Source organism: Sceloporus occidentalis, unplaced genomic scaffold (assembly GCF_023333645.1).
Source record: "Sceloporus occidentalis isolate IW3139 unplaced genomic scaffold, rSceOcc1.0.p SCAF_282, whole genome shotgun sequence".
In the NCBI taxonomy this organism is placed as follows: Eukaryota; Metazoa; Chordata; class Lepidosauria; order Squamata; family Phrynosomatidae; genus Sceloporus; species Sceloporus occidentalis.
In genome coordinates this window covers 568,744-585,972 of record NW_028317262.1, presented here as the reverse complement: position 1 = coordinate 585,972, position 17,229 = coordinate 568,744, and the positions used below count along the sequence as shown (strand labels likewise).

The 17,229-nt window shown below is 47.7% G+C and overlaps 2 protein-coding genes across 2 annotated transcripts; one reads left to right on the top strand and one right to left on the bottom strand.

Annotated features, from left to right (window-relative positions):
* Nucleotides 1-1,460: 1,460 nt before the first annotated feature.
* Nucleotides 1,461-2,990, bottom strand: LOC149275532 (uncharacterized). The gene has a single exon (XM_089504650.1). It carries the CDS (start codon nucleotides 2,988-2,990, stop codon nucleotides 1,461-1,463), a length of 1,530 nt encoding a protein of 509 aa, XP_089360776.1.
* A 9,400-nt stretch (nucleotides 2,991-12,390) lies between these two features.
* Nucleotides 12,391-14,172, top strand: LOC149275531 (uncharacterized). Its single transcript, XM_089504649.1, has one exon. The coding sequence runs from the start codon at nucleotides 12,391-12,393 to the stop codon at nucleotides 14,170-14,172; it is 1,782 nt and encodes a 593-aa protein (XP_089360775.1).
* The last annotated feature ends 3,057 nt before the right edge of the window (nucleotides 14,173-17,229 follow it).

Here is a 17,229-nt window from a genome sequence, read left to right as displayed (position 1 = left end):
TCTCCGACCGATCAGCAGCACCCGCTTCACATGACTGAGCGCCGCGTCCTGCCCCCCTGCGTGGGACGCCTTTGAAGCCATCAGTTCCGTTTACCCCATCAGACCATATATGTGAAAACTAGACCCCCCCCCCACCCCGGGGTATTTTAACCCTTCTCACGCCAGGATTTTTTTGTAAGATACAGCGCTAATTTTAGGACTTATTTTATTTAAAAAAAAAAATGTGCACATATTTTATACATTTTCTTGGAACTGGATGGTTCCATTTATGATGTCATGATGACATCACTGGAGCATTATGTCTAATATTACAAAAATGTTATTTTTTTTTTTTAACTTTTCTCAATTTTTATAGATTTTTTAAAATATTTTACTGATAACAGTGATTAGTAAGCTGGGCTCCATTGACCTGCAGGTTGATTGCAGTGCCTATAATCAACCTGTAGGGGGAGCTCAGAGGTCTCAGGCCGCTCTAGACAGATCCATCATACACGAGCAGTGCAAGTGGCACTCCCAGCCGCGTAACTCCGTGTAAACACTACAGCAGGGGTAAGGCTGAGAAAGGTGAGCCAGGGGTAGGTGGCAGGAGGGCAGTTAATATGTGTTGGAATGGAGAAACTCAGGACTGGTTACCCCCTTCCTTCCCCCGCCGCGACCACATCTTACACCCAACCAGGTACCTGTCTCTCTTCCGATTGATCTCTCTCTTTGCTGGAACCCATTGAAACTCTGGCCAACTCTCTCATGGCTGTCACTACCTCGGTCTCGTAATACGCTTCTACAGAGAGGCCGCTTACTCAACTAGGGTCACTCACAGGGTAGTTTAACAGGCGTTCTCCTATAGCGGGGGGGGGTCAGGGACATTTGACTGTCTGAAGCTACTGCAGAACCCTGGCTCCTCAGATCTGAAGCGGTTCTACACCAGTTTCCAGTCTTCTAGAACTACCCCTGCCAGCAGCGATTGGTTAAATAAATCCGGGAACGGTTCTGCCCGGACCCTCCGAAACTCTAACACCTTTGGGCGGATCCCATCGGCTCCCGCCGATTTACCTGTTCTGATTTTTGTGCGTTCAGGTAGAGCTTCTTCCTGAGAGAGTACATGGGGTTGGCGTGAGCGTTGTGGACGCAGCCATTAATGAACATGCGCGGTTTTACGTCTCTGTACCGGGTGCACTCCGCGTGTCGTATTTTTATTACACCTCATATTTCCCAAAAAACAGAAATTTCAAGGACAGCTTTTACCCCGAAAAAATCTCCTTTGTGAAACCTCTCAAGATGGGCAATTTTACCTAAACAGTTATAACCATTTAGAACATTATAGCCCCCCCCCCGATCGTTGCCCCTGTAGAGAGTTACTAGCCGCAGTAACGCAGATTTCTAGAACACGGAATAGTCGCCGGATACTAGCGCTGTCTTTTTGTGTTAACGCCTCTTCCACGCTCACCACACGCAGCCGGCTTCTATCGCGTGTGGCTCTGCAGGTGTTTGCCGAGATGTTCTTTGGTGTAAAACCATCCCCCGCACAGAGGGCACGGAAAGGGCTTCTCCCCCGTGTGGAATCTCACGTGTCTCGTGAGCTCCGCCCTTGTCCTGAAGCATTTCCCGCATTCCGAGCACGCGAAGGGCTTCTCTCCCGTGTGGAATCTCACGTGTCTCGTGAGCTCCGCCCTTGTCCTGAAGCATTTCCCGCATTCCGAGCACGCGAAGGGCTTCTCTCCCGTGTGGAATCTCACGTGTCTCGTGAGCTCCGCCCTTGTCCTGAAGCATTTCCCGCATTCCGAGCACGCGAAGGGCTTCTCTCCCGTGTGGAGTCTCACGTGTCTCGTGAGCTCCGCCCTTGTCCTGAAGCATTTCCCGCATTCTGAGCACGCGAAGGGCTTCTCCCCCGTGTGACACCCCTCGTGCTTCTTCAGATGGGCTTTGGTGTAGAAATATTTCCCGCACTGCGAGCACGAGAAGGGCTTTTCTCCGGAGTGGAACCTCTGGTGCGTCGTGAGCTCAGACTTGGTGGTGAAACATTTGCCGCAGAGAAAGCAGGCGTAAGGCTTCTCCCCGCTGCGCCGCTTCTCGTGCCTCTTCAGGTCGCCCTTCGTGCAAAAACATTTCCCGCATTCGAAGCACGCGAAGGGCTTCTCCCCCGTGTGAAACGTTTCATGCCGGACCAGGTTCGCCTTGGTGCCGTAGCACTTTCCGCACTCGAGACAGACGCACGGCTTCTCCCCGCTGTGGGTCCTCCAGTGCACGGTGCGCCCAAACCGGGTGCCGAAAGACTTTCCGCATTCCGAGCACGCGAAGGGCTTCTCTCCGGTGTGCGTGCGCGCGTGCTGCTCGAGGCGAGCCTTCGTGTAAAAGCATTTCCCGCATTCAGGGCACCCGAACGGTTTCAGCCCTACGTGAAATTCTCTGTGTCTGTTGACCTCCGACCTCGTGATGAAACATTTCTCGCACTCGGAACAGGCGTACGGCTTCTCCCCCGTGTGCAGCCGCTGGTGCCGGGTAAGTCCCGGCTTCGTGTTGAAGCACTTGCCGCATTCGGAACACGGAAGTAAGCGGTCCGCGTGGAGCCGCTCGTGCCTGGTAAGCGTGGACTTTGTGGTGAAGCACTTTGCGCAGTGGGAACACGTGTACGGCTTCTCTCCCGTGTGGTTTCGCTCGTGAACGGTCACTTCATACTTGGTGAAGAAACATTTCCCGCATTCCAGACACGCGAACGGCTTCACCCCGCTGTGCTTCTTCTCGTGATTAGTGAGCGCAACCTTTGTGGTTAAACATTTCCCGCATTCCGAACACGCGAACGGTCTCTCCCCCGTGTGGATCCGCTCATGTCTGGCAAGCCTCGGTTTCGTGACAAAGCATTTCCCGCACTGAGAACACGCAAACGGCTTCTCTTCTGCGTGGACCCGCTCGTGCTTGGTGAGTTTTGGCTTCGTAGCAAAACATTCCCCACATTCCGAGCATGTGAACGCTTCCTCGGCTGCCTGCCCGGCCATCTGCGTACGAGCTCCGCGTGAGATCCACTCAGAACATTCACAGGACGTTCCGCTTCATTTAATGGTTCTAGGTTCCTCAATAAACTCTGTATGATCTAGAAACGCGGGATCCCAGGGCTATGAGGAGCGGCAACTTCAGCTCCAAACCCCTCTCTGCGTAGAGTGTTGGAATTTCCATGGAGGTGGAAGAGATAATCTGGCCCGATGGTTTTACCCCACAGGGTGACAGTTGTTAGGAGACTCTGCAGAAAGAAGAGAAGACACAGGTGGGGTTGACGTGGTTTGTTTTAAGCAGGTTCCTCCCTACTCTGGCACCTTCATTATTCGCCCCAGCTTGATGGCTCTTGGTCTAATCTGCTGAAATAGGAGAAGACACAGACAAGTGGTAGAGGTTAATCCAGCAAGGGGAGTTAAACATGCATGGGATAGGCACATGGCCCCTGAATATGGAGAGTGGGGGGTAAATAAGCGGAACAGTCTCCCAGCAGAAGTGGTAGAAGATAACACAGTGAGAGTATTAAGCATGCATGGGATAGACATACGGCTCCGGAATCTAAAACGAGACCAACCACTGATTAAGGTTTGAGCCTTTACAGCAGGAGAAATGGGTGACTAGACGGGGGCCGGATGGGGCCGCACCAGACGGGGGATCCGACTCAGTGCAGGGTCTTTCTAGACTCTGCAGGGATCCGATTGCTCCCCCTTGTGGCTGATCACAGGTATCGCGGCCCTCCGCACCTGTTTCTGTAAATAACATTACGTGATATACTACTTGTCCTGTATGGAATGTGGAATATAAAGCTATAGAAATTACCGTATTCCCTCGATTATAAGATCACCCCCCAAAATTTGAATATTCGTTTAGAAAAAAAAAAGAAAAAGCCTGAATATAAGACGACCCTATAAGAAAAAAAGTTTTATTAGTAAATATTAATTCATGTAAACTGTTTCTTCAAATTTAATAAAAACTATGATTGAGAAAAAATTTGCATTTTTTGTTTTTATTTCCTTTTATATCCGTGCCAACCTGCCCCCAGTTATGTACATCTGACCCCCCAAATATTTCTGATACCCCCTATATGCCACTCTGCCCCCCAGATATGCCTAACACCCCCTATAAGCCACTCTGCCCACCATATGCCACTCTGCCTCCCCTCATATGCCTTATACCCATCTATTTACCAATCTGCCCCCTTAATATGCCTTATCCCCCCCCCCCCCGCCGACTTGTCCCCCGTGCTCCATACTCCTTGGTGTGTAGTGGGGGCAGCCGGCGGATGTCTGCAGGACGCGTGTAGAAAACGCATCTCACGGACGTTCACCGGGTCCCTGCAGCGCTGCGGGGGATCTGGATCTTATAAGACGAGGGGATTCGCTCTGAAAAACTCATCTTATAATCGAGCAAATACAGTAATAAGTGTGACGGGGGAGGGGCTACAGGACATCATCTGCCCCACTACCTGCCCTCACCTGCCTTTAACTGCCCAGAGCTCCAATAACTCCTCAGCTACCCCCTGTAACTAAACTACCCCCAGATACCCCACACGGCACTTCAACTGCCTACTATAACTAAACTACCCCCAGATACCCCATATATACCCCACACAGCACAGCAACTGCCCCCTGTAACTAAACTACCCCCAGATACCCCATATATACCCCACACAGCACCTGCCCCCTGTAACTAAACTACCCCCAGATACCCCATATATACCCCACACAGCACCTGCCCCCTGTAACTAAACTACCCCCAGATACCCCATATATACCCCACAAAGCACAGCAACTGCCCGCTGTAACTAAACTACCCCCAGATACACCATATATACCCCACACAGCACAGCAACTGCCCCCTGTAACTAAACTACCCCCCGATACACCATACATACCCCACACAGCACCTGCCCCCTGTAACTAAACTACCCCCCAGATACCCCATATATACCCCACACAGCACAGCAACTGCCCCCTGTAACTAAACTACCCCCAGATACCCCATATATACCCCACACAGCACCTGCCCCCTGTAACTAAACTACCCCCCAGATACCCCATATATACCCCACACAGCACAGCAACTGCCCCCTGTAACTAAACTACCCCCAGATACCCCATATATACCCCACACGGCACTGCAACTGCCCCCTGTAACTATACTATACCCACCCGATCTTACCCCCGGGCACTGAATAGAAAACCGAGGCTCTCGCTTTCCGGCTCCCTTTACATTACCATATCCTGCCAGAAGAGGTCAGTGACGTCATCTCCTGCTTCCCAATATGGCCGCCGGCAGCTCACGCCGTGCGGCCAATTGCATTCCTTTCATATTTGTTGCTAGGCAACGGATGCCGAATTCACTACAGTGTCAAACAGGTGCCAATCTTATAGAAATTTTACACATTACCACCACCCCGGGGAGACTGTTCCCCACTTTCAATGCACTGAAGCAATATATCTTATTTTTTCTCAGTTGCAAAAATCCTATCCAGAGCAGACTGACCATGTGTCCCGGATCCCCCAGCATAGTCCCTGCATCATAGGCTGTGCCTCTTTCTGTCAGTGTTGGACTGTCTGCAATGTGAAAATCCTGCCGGAAGCTGTCATATCCGATGGGGGGCAGGGCATGTGACGTATAAGATTGGCACCCCGTGCACACTGTAGAGAATTCGTCATCCGTTGCCTAGCAACAAGTACCAAAGGAATACAAATGACTGCACGGTGTGAGCTGCCGGATGCCATACTGGGAAGCAGGAAATGACGTCACTGGTCGCTTGCAGGAATTAATGATGTAAAAGGATCCGGCTTCTGAATCTAAGATGAGACCAACGACTGATTAAGGTTTGAGTCGTTACAGGCCGGAGGGGCTGGATGGGGCCGATCTGCTGGGTTAGAAATTCACTTTTTGCCTTTTCTCCTTCCTCGCTTTTCCTCTCGCTAGAGATATAGGGGGCGCGGAGTTATTAAGGGGTCTCTAGGTGTGTGTGTGTGTGTGTGTAAGGGCAGTGTATATGTGTGTGTGTAAGGGCAGTGTATATATATATATGTGTGTGTGTAAGGGCAGTGTATATATGTGTGTATGTAGGGCAGTGTATATATGTGTGTGTGTGTGTGTGTGTGTGTGTGTGTAAGGGCAGTGTATATATGTGTGTGTGTGTAAGGGCAGTGTATGTGTATATGTGTGTGTGTAAGGGCAGTGTATGTGTATATGTGTGTGTGTAAGGGCAGTGTATATATATGTGTGTGTGTGTGTGTAAGGGCAGTGTATGTGTGTGTGTGTGTGTGTAAGGGCAGTGTATGTGTGTGTGTGTGTGTAAGGGCAGTGTGTATATGTATGTGTGTAAGGGCAGTGTATATTTGTGTGTGTGTGTGCAAGGGCAGTGTATGTGTGTGTGTGTAAGGGCAGTGTACGTGTATATATATGTGTGTGTGTAAGGGCAGTGTGTATATATGTGTGTGTGTAAGGGCAGTGTATATATGTGTGTGTGTGTGTAAGGGCAGTGTATGTGTATATATATATGTGTGTGTAAGGGCAGTGTATGTGTATATGTGTGTGTAAGGGCAGTGTATGGGTATATGTGTGTGTGTAAGGGCAGTGTATGTGTATATATATATATATATATGCATGTGTGTGTAATTATTTATCATCACTACTATTATCGGTATTATCGCTTTTATTATTTATCATCACTACTATTATTATCAGTATTATCGCTTTTATTATTTATCATCACTACTATTATTATCAGTATCATCCCTTTTATTATTTATCATCACTACTATTATTATCAGTATCATCGTTTTTATTATTTATCATCACTACTATTATTATCAGTATCATCGTTTTTATTATTTATCATCACTACTATTATTATCAGTATCATCCCTTTTATTATTTATCATCACTACTATTATTATCAGTATTATCGCTTTTATTATTTATCATCACTACTATTATTATCAGTATCATCCCTTTTATTATTTATCATCACTACTATTATTATCAGTATCATCGTTTTTATTATTTATCATCACTACTATTATCAGTATCATCCCTTTTATTATTTATCATCACTACTACTATTATCAATATTATCAGTGTCATCGCTTTTATTATTTATCATCATTTCTATTATTACCAGTATTATCCCTTTTATTTATCATCACTACTGTTATTATCAGTATTATCGCGTTATTTATCATCGCTACTGTTATAGTGATTATTATTTTTATTTATCCCATTGTACAGCGATATGGAGTATGATGGAGCTATATAAATCTATTAATCATATATAGCGCCATCTGTACATTCAGAGGCTCTGACAGTCTGCGGCGGCGACCCGGTACAGGGTCCCACACCTGGGAAATGCCCCAAACGTATACCTGAAGCTGCCCCCCTCCTCCTCTTTTTACTCACTCTGTGTGTCAGACCCTGGGATTTGCCCCACATCCTCGGATGATAGACTTAACCCTATAGTACACCAGCCTGTCACACAAGGTTAATGGGGGAGCTGGCATAGGGCAGGAAAGTGCAGGATACACACCGCCAGGGGCAGGAGCGAGGGCATTTAACTCCGTGACATCACAGGGTGCAGCAAGGGCATTTAACTCTGTGACATCACAGGGCACAACTTCCTCTTTAACACTTTCACTGCTGGGCTGGTATTAATATGAAGACCCTGCAAGCCAGCACTGAAAGCGTTAATCATTCAAACCCCGGATTGGGGTAACTCACCCTCTGAGGGGCAATCAGTGTTAATGGAGGGCAGGAAGGAGACAGACGGATGCCCAGCGGCCTCTCCCCCACCGGCACAGGGCAGCTGCTCTCATATCCCGCAACAAGGTTGCCTGGGAAACGGGACAGGTATTTGCATTTAGGGAAACATGGTTACTATACTTTGTAAAGGAGCATAAAAGAGCTGTGGAGGCATGGAACAGTCTGCCAGCGGTGGTAATTAACATGTGTGATTTGTAATAAGTATCAGACGGTCACCTGCAGGAGAAACAGGCATGTAAATGGCCACACGGTGTGAGCTGCCGTCGGCCATCTTGGGAAGCAGGAGATGACGTCACGGCCCACTTCAGGCAGGAAGTGATGATTTATAATGAATCGCTGGTTTAGGCTGTGAAGGGAGCCGAACAACAAAAGCTTCTGCTGACGGTTTCCTCCCGTTCGGGGGGGGAGCAGATCTTGAGAACAGGGTCAGTGTGGAGGCTGGGGGTCGGACATCTGCCCCGGGGGTAAGATCTGGGGTAGTTTAGTTGCGGGGGGTGCTGTTGCTGTTTGGGGTATCTGGGGGGTAGTTTAGTTACAGCGGGCAGTTGCTGTGCTGTGTGGGGTATATATGGGGTATCTGGGGGTAGTTTAGTTACAGGGGCGCGCCCTTGCACCTTATACCTGCGCGCACTCGCACCTTATACCTGCGCGCACTCACACCTTATACCGACGCGCCCGTCCCCGCGCGCACTCACACCTGACGCGCCCGTCCCCGCGCGCACTCACACCTGACGCGCCCGTCCCCGCGCGCACTCACACCTGACGCGCCCGTCCCCGCGCGCACTCACACCTGACGCGCCCGTCCCCGCGCGCACTCACACCTGACGCGCCCGTCCCCGCGCGCACTCACACCTGACGCGCCCGTCCCCGCGCGCACTCACACCTGACGCGCCCGTCCCCGCGCGCAATCACACCTGACGCACACTCACACCGACGCGCCCGTCCCCGCGCGCACTCACACCGACGCGCCCGTCCCCGCGCGCACTCACACCTGACGCGCCCGTCCCCGCGCGCACTCACACCTGACGCGCCCGTCCCCGCGCGCACTCACACCTGACGCGCCCGTCCCCGCGCGCACTCACACCTGACGCGCCCGTCCCCGCGCGCAATCACACCTGACGCGCCCGTCCCCGCGCGCACTCACACCTGACGCGCCCGTCCCCGCGCGCACTCACACCTGACGCGCCCGTCCCCGCGCGCACTCACACCTGACGCGCCCGTCCCCGCGCGCACTCACACCTGACGCGCCCGTCCCCGCGCGCACTCACATTGTGTAGCCTGTTTTCATCACATTTTGTGAGGATTTAGAGTAAAGAACTGAAAAATACAGCCGTTTAGGAAAGGCGGACATTTTTCGCATTGGAAATCTACCCGAGTATGAAGGCCTCAGAAGATCTGCGCTTCTCAACTCCTCATTATAGGCTTTTATAGTTTTTAATGTAGAGGAGATAAGTTGTTTTTTTTTGGGGGGGGGGCGCTAGGAATCCAGTGCTGCTGGGGGTCCAATGAATCCCCTCTGTAAGCGGCTGTCCAGTGGGGTCCAGGTATAGGGCTTTGGAATTAGCTTGGCTGATGTGAAAGCTGTAGCTTCGCCGTATTTTATGTCCGGTGCAGAGTCATCCGGGGATAGGAAACATAAAGGGCATCGTCCCCAAATGCCGACGGTTCCTGTTCCCGACGGCCTGCGGTAATGCCCGTAATATCAGGTGTATTAATTATGGCTCTCAACAAGGGGTGGAGCGCTAGGTTAAATAACTTGGGGGATAAGGGGTATCCCTGTCCCACCCCACAGCTCATTGGAGAGGATTCCAGGCCGTTTGTTGTGATTACCGTAGTGGGATTGTTGTATTGGCCTCCTATTAACGTCGGGAAGGTTTGACCGACGTGCTGGTGCTTGATTATGGTGAGATGAGACTTAGTGAAGGTTGTGGCTGCCGATTCTTTCCTGATACCTTTTGACAGAGCGTCGGCCCTTAAGGAAGCCTAATTGTTGAGGACGTAAGATTTGGGGCAAAATCTAAATGATCCGCGTGTATATTTCTGGCTAGGATTTTTATGTCCTGATTGATTAGCGTGATAGGCCTGTAGGATGCTACGTGTGTAGGGTCTTTCATAGGTTTGGGGATCAATATGGTTCTGGCTCTCGATGATTGAATGTCCAATGTCATGCTCTGAATTTAATCTTGGCTTCTAAAATAGAGCGGTGTTCCATTCTTTGCGTTCCATTCTTTGCGTTCCATTCTTTGCGTTCCATTCTTTGCGTTCCATTCTTTGCGTTCCATTCTTTGCGTTCCATTCTTTGCGTTCCATTCTTTGTGTTCCATTCTTTGCGTTCCATTCTTTGCGTTCCATTCTTTGCGTTCCATTCTTTGCGTTGTTTGGACATGTATAAGATGTCCTCTGAGGACCGCCTTGGCCGTTTTCCCGGAATAACATACGGTTGTCTAAATGTTCAGTGTTATCATCTAGTGACCCCACGCGGATGTCGATAAGACCTTAAAGTCATCACTATTGGCCAACTCAGAGGGGAAGGTCCATCTTTTATTATATAGTCCGTTTGCAGGTCTAGGTGTATATTACTAGGGACATGGTCTGAGATAACGATATTGTGTATGTCGCTGTAACGTATAGAATGTAATAAGTGCCTAATCGATCGACCAACCTCCCAGGCCCATGCGGACCAAGGCACCAAGACCAACAAAGACATAGGTCAAGGTGCGGTCGTCTGGACGACATGTATGTGGGTTTAATCTTTGGTAGTGAGATGGTTGACCCACCAAGGGTCAATGAGATTAAGGTTGTATAGAAGCGAGTTAACACCTTTAATATGTGGGGATGGGTTCTGTCCGGTTCTGTCCAGTCTAGGGTCCAGTACAGTGTTTAAATCTCCCCCTGTGATCATGCAAAGGGTATACAGTTAGCATTTCATACAAGGCACAGTAAAAATGATTGGATAGCTTGGGGCATAAATATTGACCAGGAGTAGACGTCTCAGATCAACCGTAACATCCAGAATGATATATGTACCATTGTCGTCTGTGATGTTGTCATGAATTGTGTTTGGTAGGGATCTGTGTAATAGAATTGCCACCCCCTTGGTTGAGTGTGGTATGAGGCTGAGAGACAGAGCAGATCCACCTGTATTCCTCCGGTGAGTCTCCTGGATAAATGTGATGTGTGGTTGGGATTTCTTAAGGTAATTGGTAACCAGCTTGCTTTTTGAGGGGTATATTGACGCCGTTCACATTCTTTAGCTGATTGGGTACTGTAACTCTGATTGTCGCCGTGTGTGAATTTTGTTATGTTGGTGTGGAAGTGGTTAGGGTTGTGGTGATGTTCGGTGTTTGGTATCCTCGTGTCCCAGAGCCTGAGGAGACACCAGCATGACCGGACTGATGGTGATGACCCCAGGTATACCATGTTACAATGGTAACATGGTTACAATAACAAAAACTCTAAACAAAACTATTAACAATCATGAATACAAAACCATAATTCCAGGAGGGAATAGTTGCGGAGAGTGTCTGCACGGTGAATGAGGTCTAAGTTTGATTTTCCTTAAGGTGTCTACCCTTCTTTCTGTTGGGGGCCCGCTGGTCTATCAAATTGCTCGCTTCATCGGTGAGTCGGAGAGAAAAGTCTGGTTGAACTGGATTTGGTGTGTAGAATTTACAGTGAATTGGGCAATTTAAAAGTATTTGTCAGCCACTTGCTAAGAACTTGATTAAGACGTTGAGGTCTGATACTCTCCGGTGTGTTAATAGATCTCACATTATTTCTGCAGGTTCATCAACTTTCGCCATCAAAGTTTGGCGGTGTTGTGTTGAGCTGACCTTTCTTGGGTTTGTCTTATCGTGTCTTCCGCATCGCTCTGCCTCTGTTCCAATTCTTTCATTTTGAAATTTGGCCCAGTGTTGATTCCATTGCTGGTGAGATCCTCGAAGCACGGGTCAAAGAGCGGCCAAAGCAGGTGTTGCCACCTCGGCTGCTGTCCCGGTAGCCGACATTCGAGGTTGTGTAAGAGGCGTGATATCTTCTTCCTCTCGAAGTGGAGAGGCGGGTGAGGCAGTGTCCACGGCCACGTCGTTGGCTTTAGCTTTTGGTTGTAATTTGTCTTTGCGGCCAGTTGGATGGGTCTTCTGCCAGACGTCAGTTACTGAACTTCTTGGAACAAACCATGTCACCCCTTCTAAAAGAATTAAAAACTGCGTCTTCTCCCCTGCAGAGTCTCCTAAATCCAGTTTAGATCAGGAACCACCATCTTGGGGGGGGGGGGGACAAAGCAGGTTAACTGATAATAGCGTAACTGAATGTTTCCCTTAAATTGGGTTGAAAGTGAGGTTTATATCAAAATCAAATAAATAATGTATTAAGTTCATGTAATTCAAGAATCAATGTATCAAGATGACTAAAATCTTTTTTTTATTTTTTATTTTTTAAGGCCTCTTGAAGGATAAATATCCATCGCATACTTTATGTACATTTCGATCACAATCTTTGATGGAAGCTCGTCTCGCACAGGATCATTCTCAGATCGTCATGTTTATTGAGGAATCTAGAACCTTTCAAGGGAACTGAAGATCCTGTAGAAGTTCTGAGTAGATCTTGCGCTGCGCTCGTACGCAGATGGCCGAGCAGGCAGCGGAGGAAACGCTTACATGCCCTGAATGCGGAAAATGTTTCATCACAAAATCAAAACTCGCCAAACATAAGCAGATCCACAAAGGAAAGAAGCATTTCAAATGTCAAGAATGCGGGAAATGCTTGACCACAAAGGTTGGGCTTAATAATCACGAGCGAAAGCACAGCGGGATGAAGCCGTTTGCGTGTCTGGAATGTCAGAAATGTTTCTTCACAAAGTACGAACTTGTTGTTCACGAGCGATGTCACACGGGAGAGAAGCCTTATGCGTGTTCAGAATGCGACAAAAGTTTCATCACGCAATCCGCGCTAACCAGACATTTGCCGACTCACACCGAGGAGAAGCCATTCTCGTGTTTGGAATGCGGGAAATGTTTCTCCAGAAAGGTCGTGCTTAGAAATCACGAGAGGAAGCACAGCGGCGTGAAGCCATATCCGTGTCTGGAATGTGGGAAATGTTACTTAACAAAGTATGAGCTCGTTATTCACGAGCGATATCACACGGGGGAGAGGCCGTTTGCATGTGCCTACTGCCCAAAATGTTTTACTACGAAGTCAAGGCTTAATAGACACGAGAGGTTTCACACAGAGACACCGTTTACATGTCCCGAGTGTGGAAAATGTTTCATCACAAAACAGGGACTTACCCGACACGAGCGGCTTCACACGGGGGAGAAACCCTTCGCGTGTTCGGAGTGCGGGAAATGTTTCATCACGAAGCCCGAGCTCGATAGACATAAAGGATTTCACGTAGGGTTGAAGCCTTTTGGATGTTCTGAATGCGGAAAGTGTTTCTATACAAAAGCTCATCTTAACAAACATAAGCAATATCACACGGGGGAGAAGCCCTTCGCGTGTTCAGAATGCGAAAAGTGTTTTATCACAAGAACGGAGCTCAACAGACACCTGCGATGCCACACAGGAGAGAGACCCTTTTCATGTCTTCTGTGCACAAAAAGCTTTTATACAAGTGAAAATCTCAGCAAACACAAGCGGACTCACACCGGGGAGAAGCCGTTCGCGTGTTCGGAATGCGGGAAACGCTTTTCCAGAAAGGCTCTGCTCGACAATCACGAGAAGAAGCACAGCGGGCTGAAGCCGTTCCCGTGTCTGGAATGCGGGAAATGCTTCTTCACAAAGTACGAACTTGATATCCATGAGCAAAATCACACGGGAGAGAAGCGATTCGCTTGTCCGGAATGCGGGAAAAGCTTTTCCAGAAAGACTGTGCTCGATAACCATCAGAAGAAGCACAGCGGGGTGAAGCCGTTCGCGTGTCTGGAATGCGGCAAATGTTTCTTCACAAAGTATGAAGCTATTATTCATGAGCAGAGTCACACAGGAAAGAAGCCTTACGTGTGTTCCCACTGCCCGAAATGTTTCACCGCAAAGTCAAAGCTTATAAGACACGAGAGAATTCACACCGGAGAGAGACCGTTTCCGTGCGCTGAATGCGGGAAACGTTTTCATACGAAAGAACACCTCAGCGAGCACGAGCGGAGACACAAGGGGGAGAAGCCATTTTCATGTTCCGCATGTGAAAGATGTTTCGTCACAAAGGCCTTGCTAATTCGACATGAAATATATCACACGGGAGTGAAGCCGTTCGCCTGCTCTGTATGCGGAAAAGGTTTCTGTACAAAGCCCGAACTCAACAGACACCTGAGATTTCATACAGGAGAGAGACCCTTTCCGTGTCTCGTGTGTGAGAAACGATTTTACACGAAAGAACATCTCAAAAAACACGTGCAGAGACACACGCGATAGAAGCCGGTCGCGTGTTGTGAACGTGGAAGAGGTACTAACACAAAAAGACAACGTTGGTATCCGTCGACTATTCCGTGGTATAGAAATCTGCGTTACTACGGCTAGTAACTCTCTACAGGGGCAACCTTGATATAATGGGTGGGGAGCTGTCCTCGGAATTTGTGTCTGTTGGTATGTTCTGTTTGAAATTAAACTTATAAGTAATAAAAATACTACACGCAGAGCGCACACAGTGTTCATTAACGTCCACGTACACAACTCTCACGCTAACCCGGTGTACTCCATCTACCCCGATTTACAGAGGAGGGGAAGGGAGTCATAAGGTGTGCATATGGGAGGATCATAAGGACAAGTGATAGGAGGCCCAGGCATTTAGCCGGTACTGGCCCCCAAGATTTCTGATGGTGGCCCTGGTCACTTGGTATTTGCAATGAAGTCTTTTGTTAGAAAGTAGAAAGTGTGACGGCATAAAATTGAAATCTTGGTCAGGTAAAGTAGTTAAAGAAAAAGCGCTGGAGAGCTTGATAGGCTCCGGCTCACATCAGCTATTTAGAGGAATGTTTTCACACCCCTGACAGCATACCCTCCCCTCCCCCATCATCATTCCCATCCCCACCAATCTTCATACCCTCAATATAAGTTCTCATCATCTCCATACACGCCCAGCATTATGGTGCCATCATCTTTATAACCTCCCCCAGCATGCCATCCTTCATATACACACACATTCATTTCCTCGCATCCGCGGCCTCAGAAGCAGGGGGGTTGTACAGATAAAATCAAGTGACATCATCACAAAAGCATTGGCACGCATATGTACACAGGCAAAATCTTACATCATACGATATCATATATTATATGATACAATATATGGGCAAAGACTGACATCTAATGACCATGACTGGCACTACCGGCATTACCTCAGGGGCTGTGCAGGACCAATCGGCATGTTCTAACATAACCCATTGGATAAAGTTATTACCCAATTACAAGAATGTTTAGGATGAGAAGGAGGATTTTCCCCTGACACGGATCATTTATCACACATAATTCATATACTACGCCACAAAGAAAAATGGATGCCAGTAAATAGGATGGAGGTGGGGAGAACCCATCAGAATTATTCGCAGACGGACGGTAACGTTTTTTTTGCAAAGATCTAGTTTTATTATTCATGAATTCATACAGGTATATAAGTTATTCGGATACAGAAGACTTTGTTGAACAGGCAGCGTATCTTCAAACTTTGCCAAAAGCTGGTGGTAAAACCAGTGCATGAAAAGTATTAAAATACCACAATTTGAAATACTCTGGAATGTCTCGTTTTCACAAATATACTTGCCATCAAAGTTATTCCACCCCTATTGCAAATCAGATTCATTGTCAAACTTTGCAGACTTTCAGCTGTTTGCAACGGACAAATCAAACAAAAGCAATTGGAGTAGCTCAACGCGACGAATGCTTCACGTGGTTTCCCCAAATTACACTGAAACTGCAACTTATGACTTATCTATGACCTGCTACAAACGAGATGCATTGCCAGACACCAGCTTCTAGCAGCGTTCCTGAGGAATATTCTTGGGTGTGCGTGCTGCAACCGCCGTCTTCAAAGCCCACCAGAGATTTTCTATGGGGTTCAAGTCAGGTGACTGCGATGGCCATTGTAGAATCTTCCAGGAACGTCTTCTGCAACCAAGCCGCACCGCGCCGCCCAATGGCCGTGCCTCATCTCTTCGTCCCACCCCTTTTAAGAGTAAATTTCAATTGATCTATACATGCAAAGCTGGGTTTGTGTGTTAATGTGTTGATCTATCCCTGCTATGCAATGTTTCCATACATTATGTATGTAGTTATGTAGGTTTGTATGTCTTATTCAATGGATCTATACATGCAAGTACTGTTTCACGTGTTGTTTATTTGATCTATACGTATTTTTTTCTGCGTGGAGCGGGTTCCAAGGAAATGCTTGCATAGGGTCCAATTTTATCAATATAAAATGTATTGGCAGTAGGGTCTAATATTTATATATATTGGCAGCAGGGTCTAATATTAATATAGATCGGCAGCAGGGGCTAATATTGGTGGAATATGAGGTATGCTTGGGATCACTGTCCAGTTTGAAGGCCCAACGATGCCCAAGCTTCAGCTTCCTCACAGACGGCATGACTAGGATTTCCTGATACTTCAATGAATCCATCTTGCCTTCCACACGCTGCAGGTTTCCACAGGGCCAGACTGGGAATGAAAAGCAGCCCTGGAAACACTTGGAGACCGGCCCCGTATAGTTTATCTTGCGGCCGAGCTCTTATACCCACATAAATGATAGATGAAATACATTACACATAATGGAATCAAAACATTTGCTACGGCAAACATTTTTAGATGAAAAAGTTCAATTTTATTCAGTGGAACAAAACAGTAATCACATTATTCTTCACAATATTCTTGTAAGAAACTTTTGGCTATTAATACCACCACAACTGTTCTAGTGCTGCATCGTCCAATAAATATCTCAGCCCAGATACATTATTAATGTGTTTTTTTAATGCATGCAGTTCATGGTGCAAAGTGGTCCGCCAGTATGTTTGTGGAAAAGGTCCTCTCAAGGGGGAAGGACTGTGAAGCCAGTGGGAATAACGAAATCAGTTCTTACAACTAAATTGGGTTTCACTCTGAAGATCCCAACCACCATTAAAGTTTCTGCGATTAATCCTTTGTGATAAAATATGCAGATTGAAATAAGAGAAAATAACACAAAACCTTTACTTTTCCTCCGAAGTGACTACGAATTCAGGAGGCCGTTTTATCTCCGTATAAGTAAACATTAAATAAATCAATTTATTACTACAGTAAGTACAGTGCACACACCGACACCCAGACACACACACCAGGACAGGCTCTGCCACGCCGACACCCAAACACACAACACCAGGACAGGCTCTACTACACAGACACCCAAACACATACACACACCAGGACAGGCTGTCACACAGACACACCCAAGCACACACCAGGACAGGCTCTGCCACACCGACACCAAAACATACACACCAGGAC

What these genes read in the sequence shown, in the direction of transcription:
- LOC149275531 (XM_089504649.1), top strand. Translation starts at nt 12,391, where the DNA reads ATGGCCGAGCAGGCAGCGGAGGAAACGCTTACATGCCCTGAATGCGGA.
- LOC149275532 (XM_089504650.1), bottom strand. Translation starts at nt 2,990, where the DNA reads ATGGCCGGGCAGGCAGCCGAGGAAGCGTTCACATGCTCGGAATGTGGG.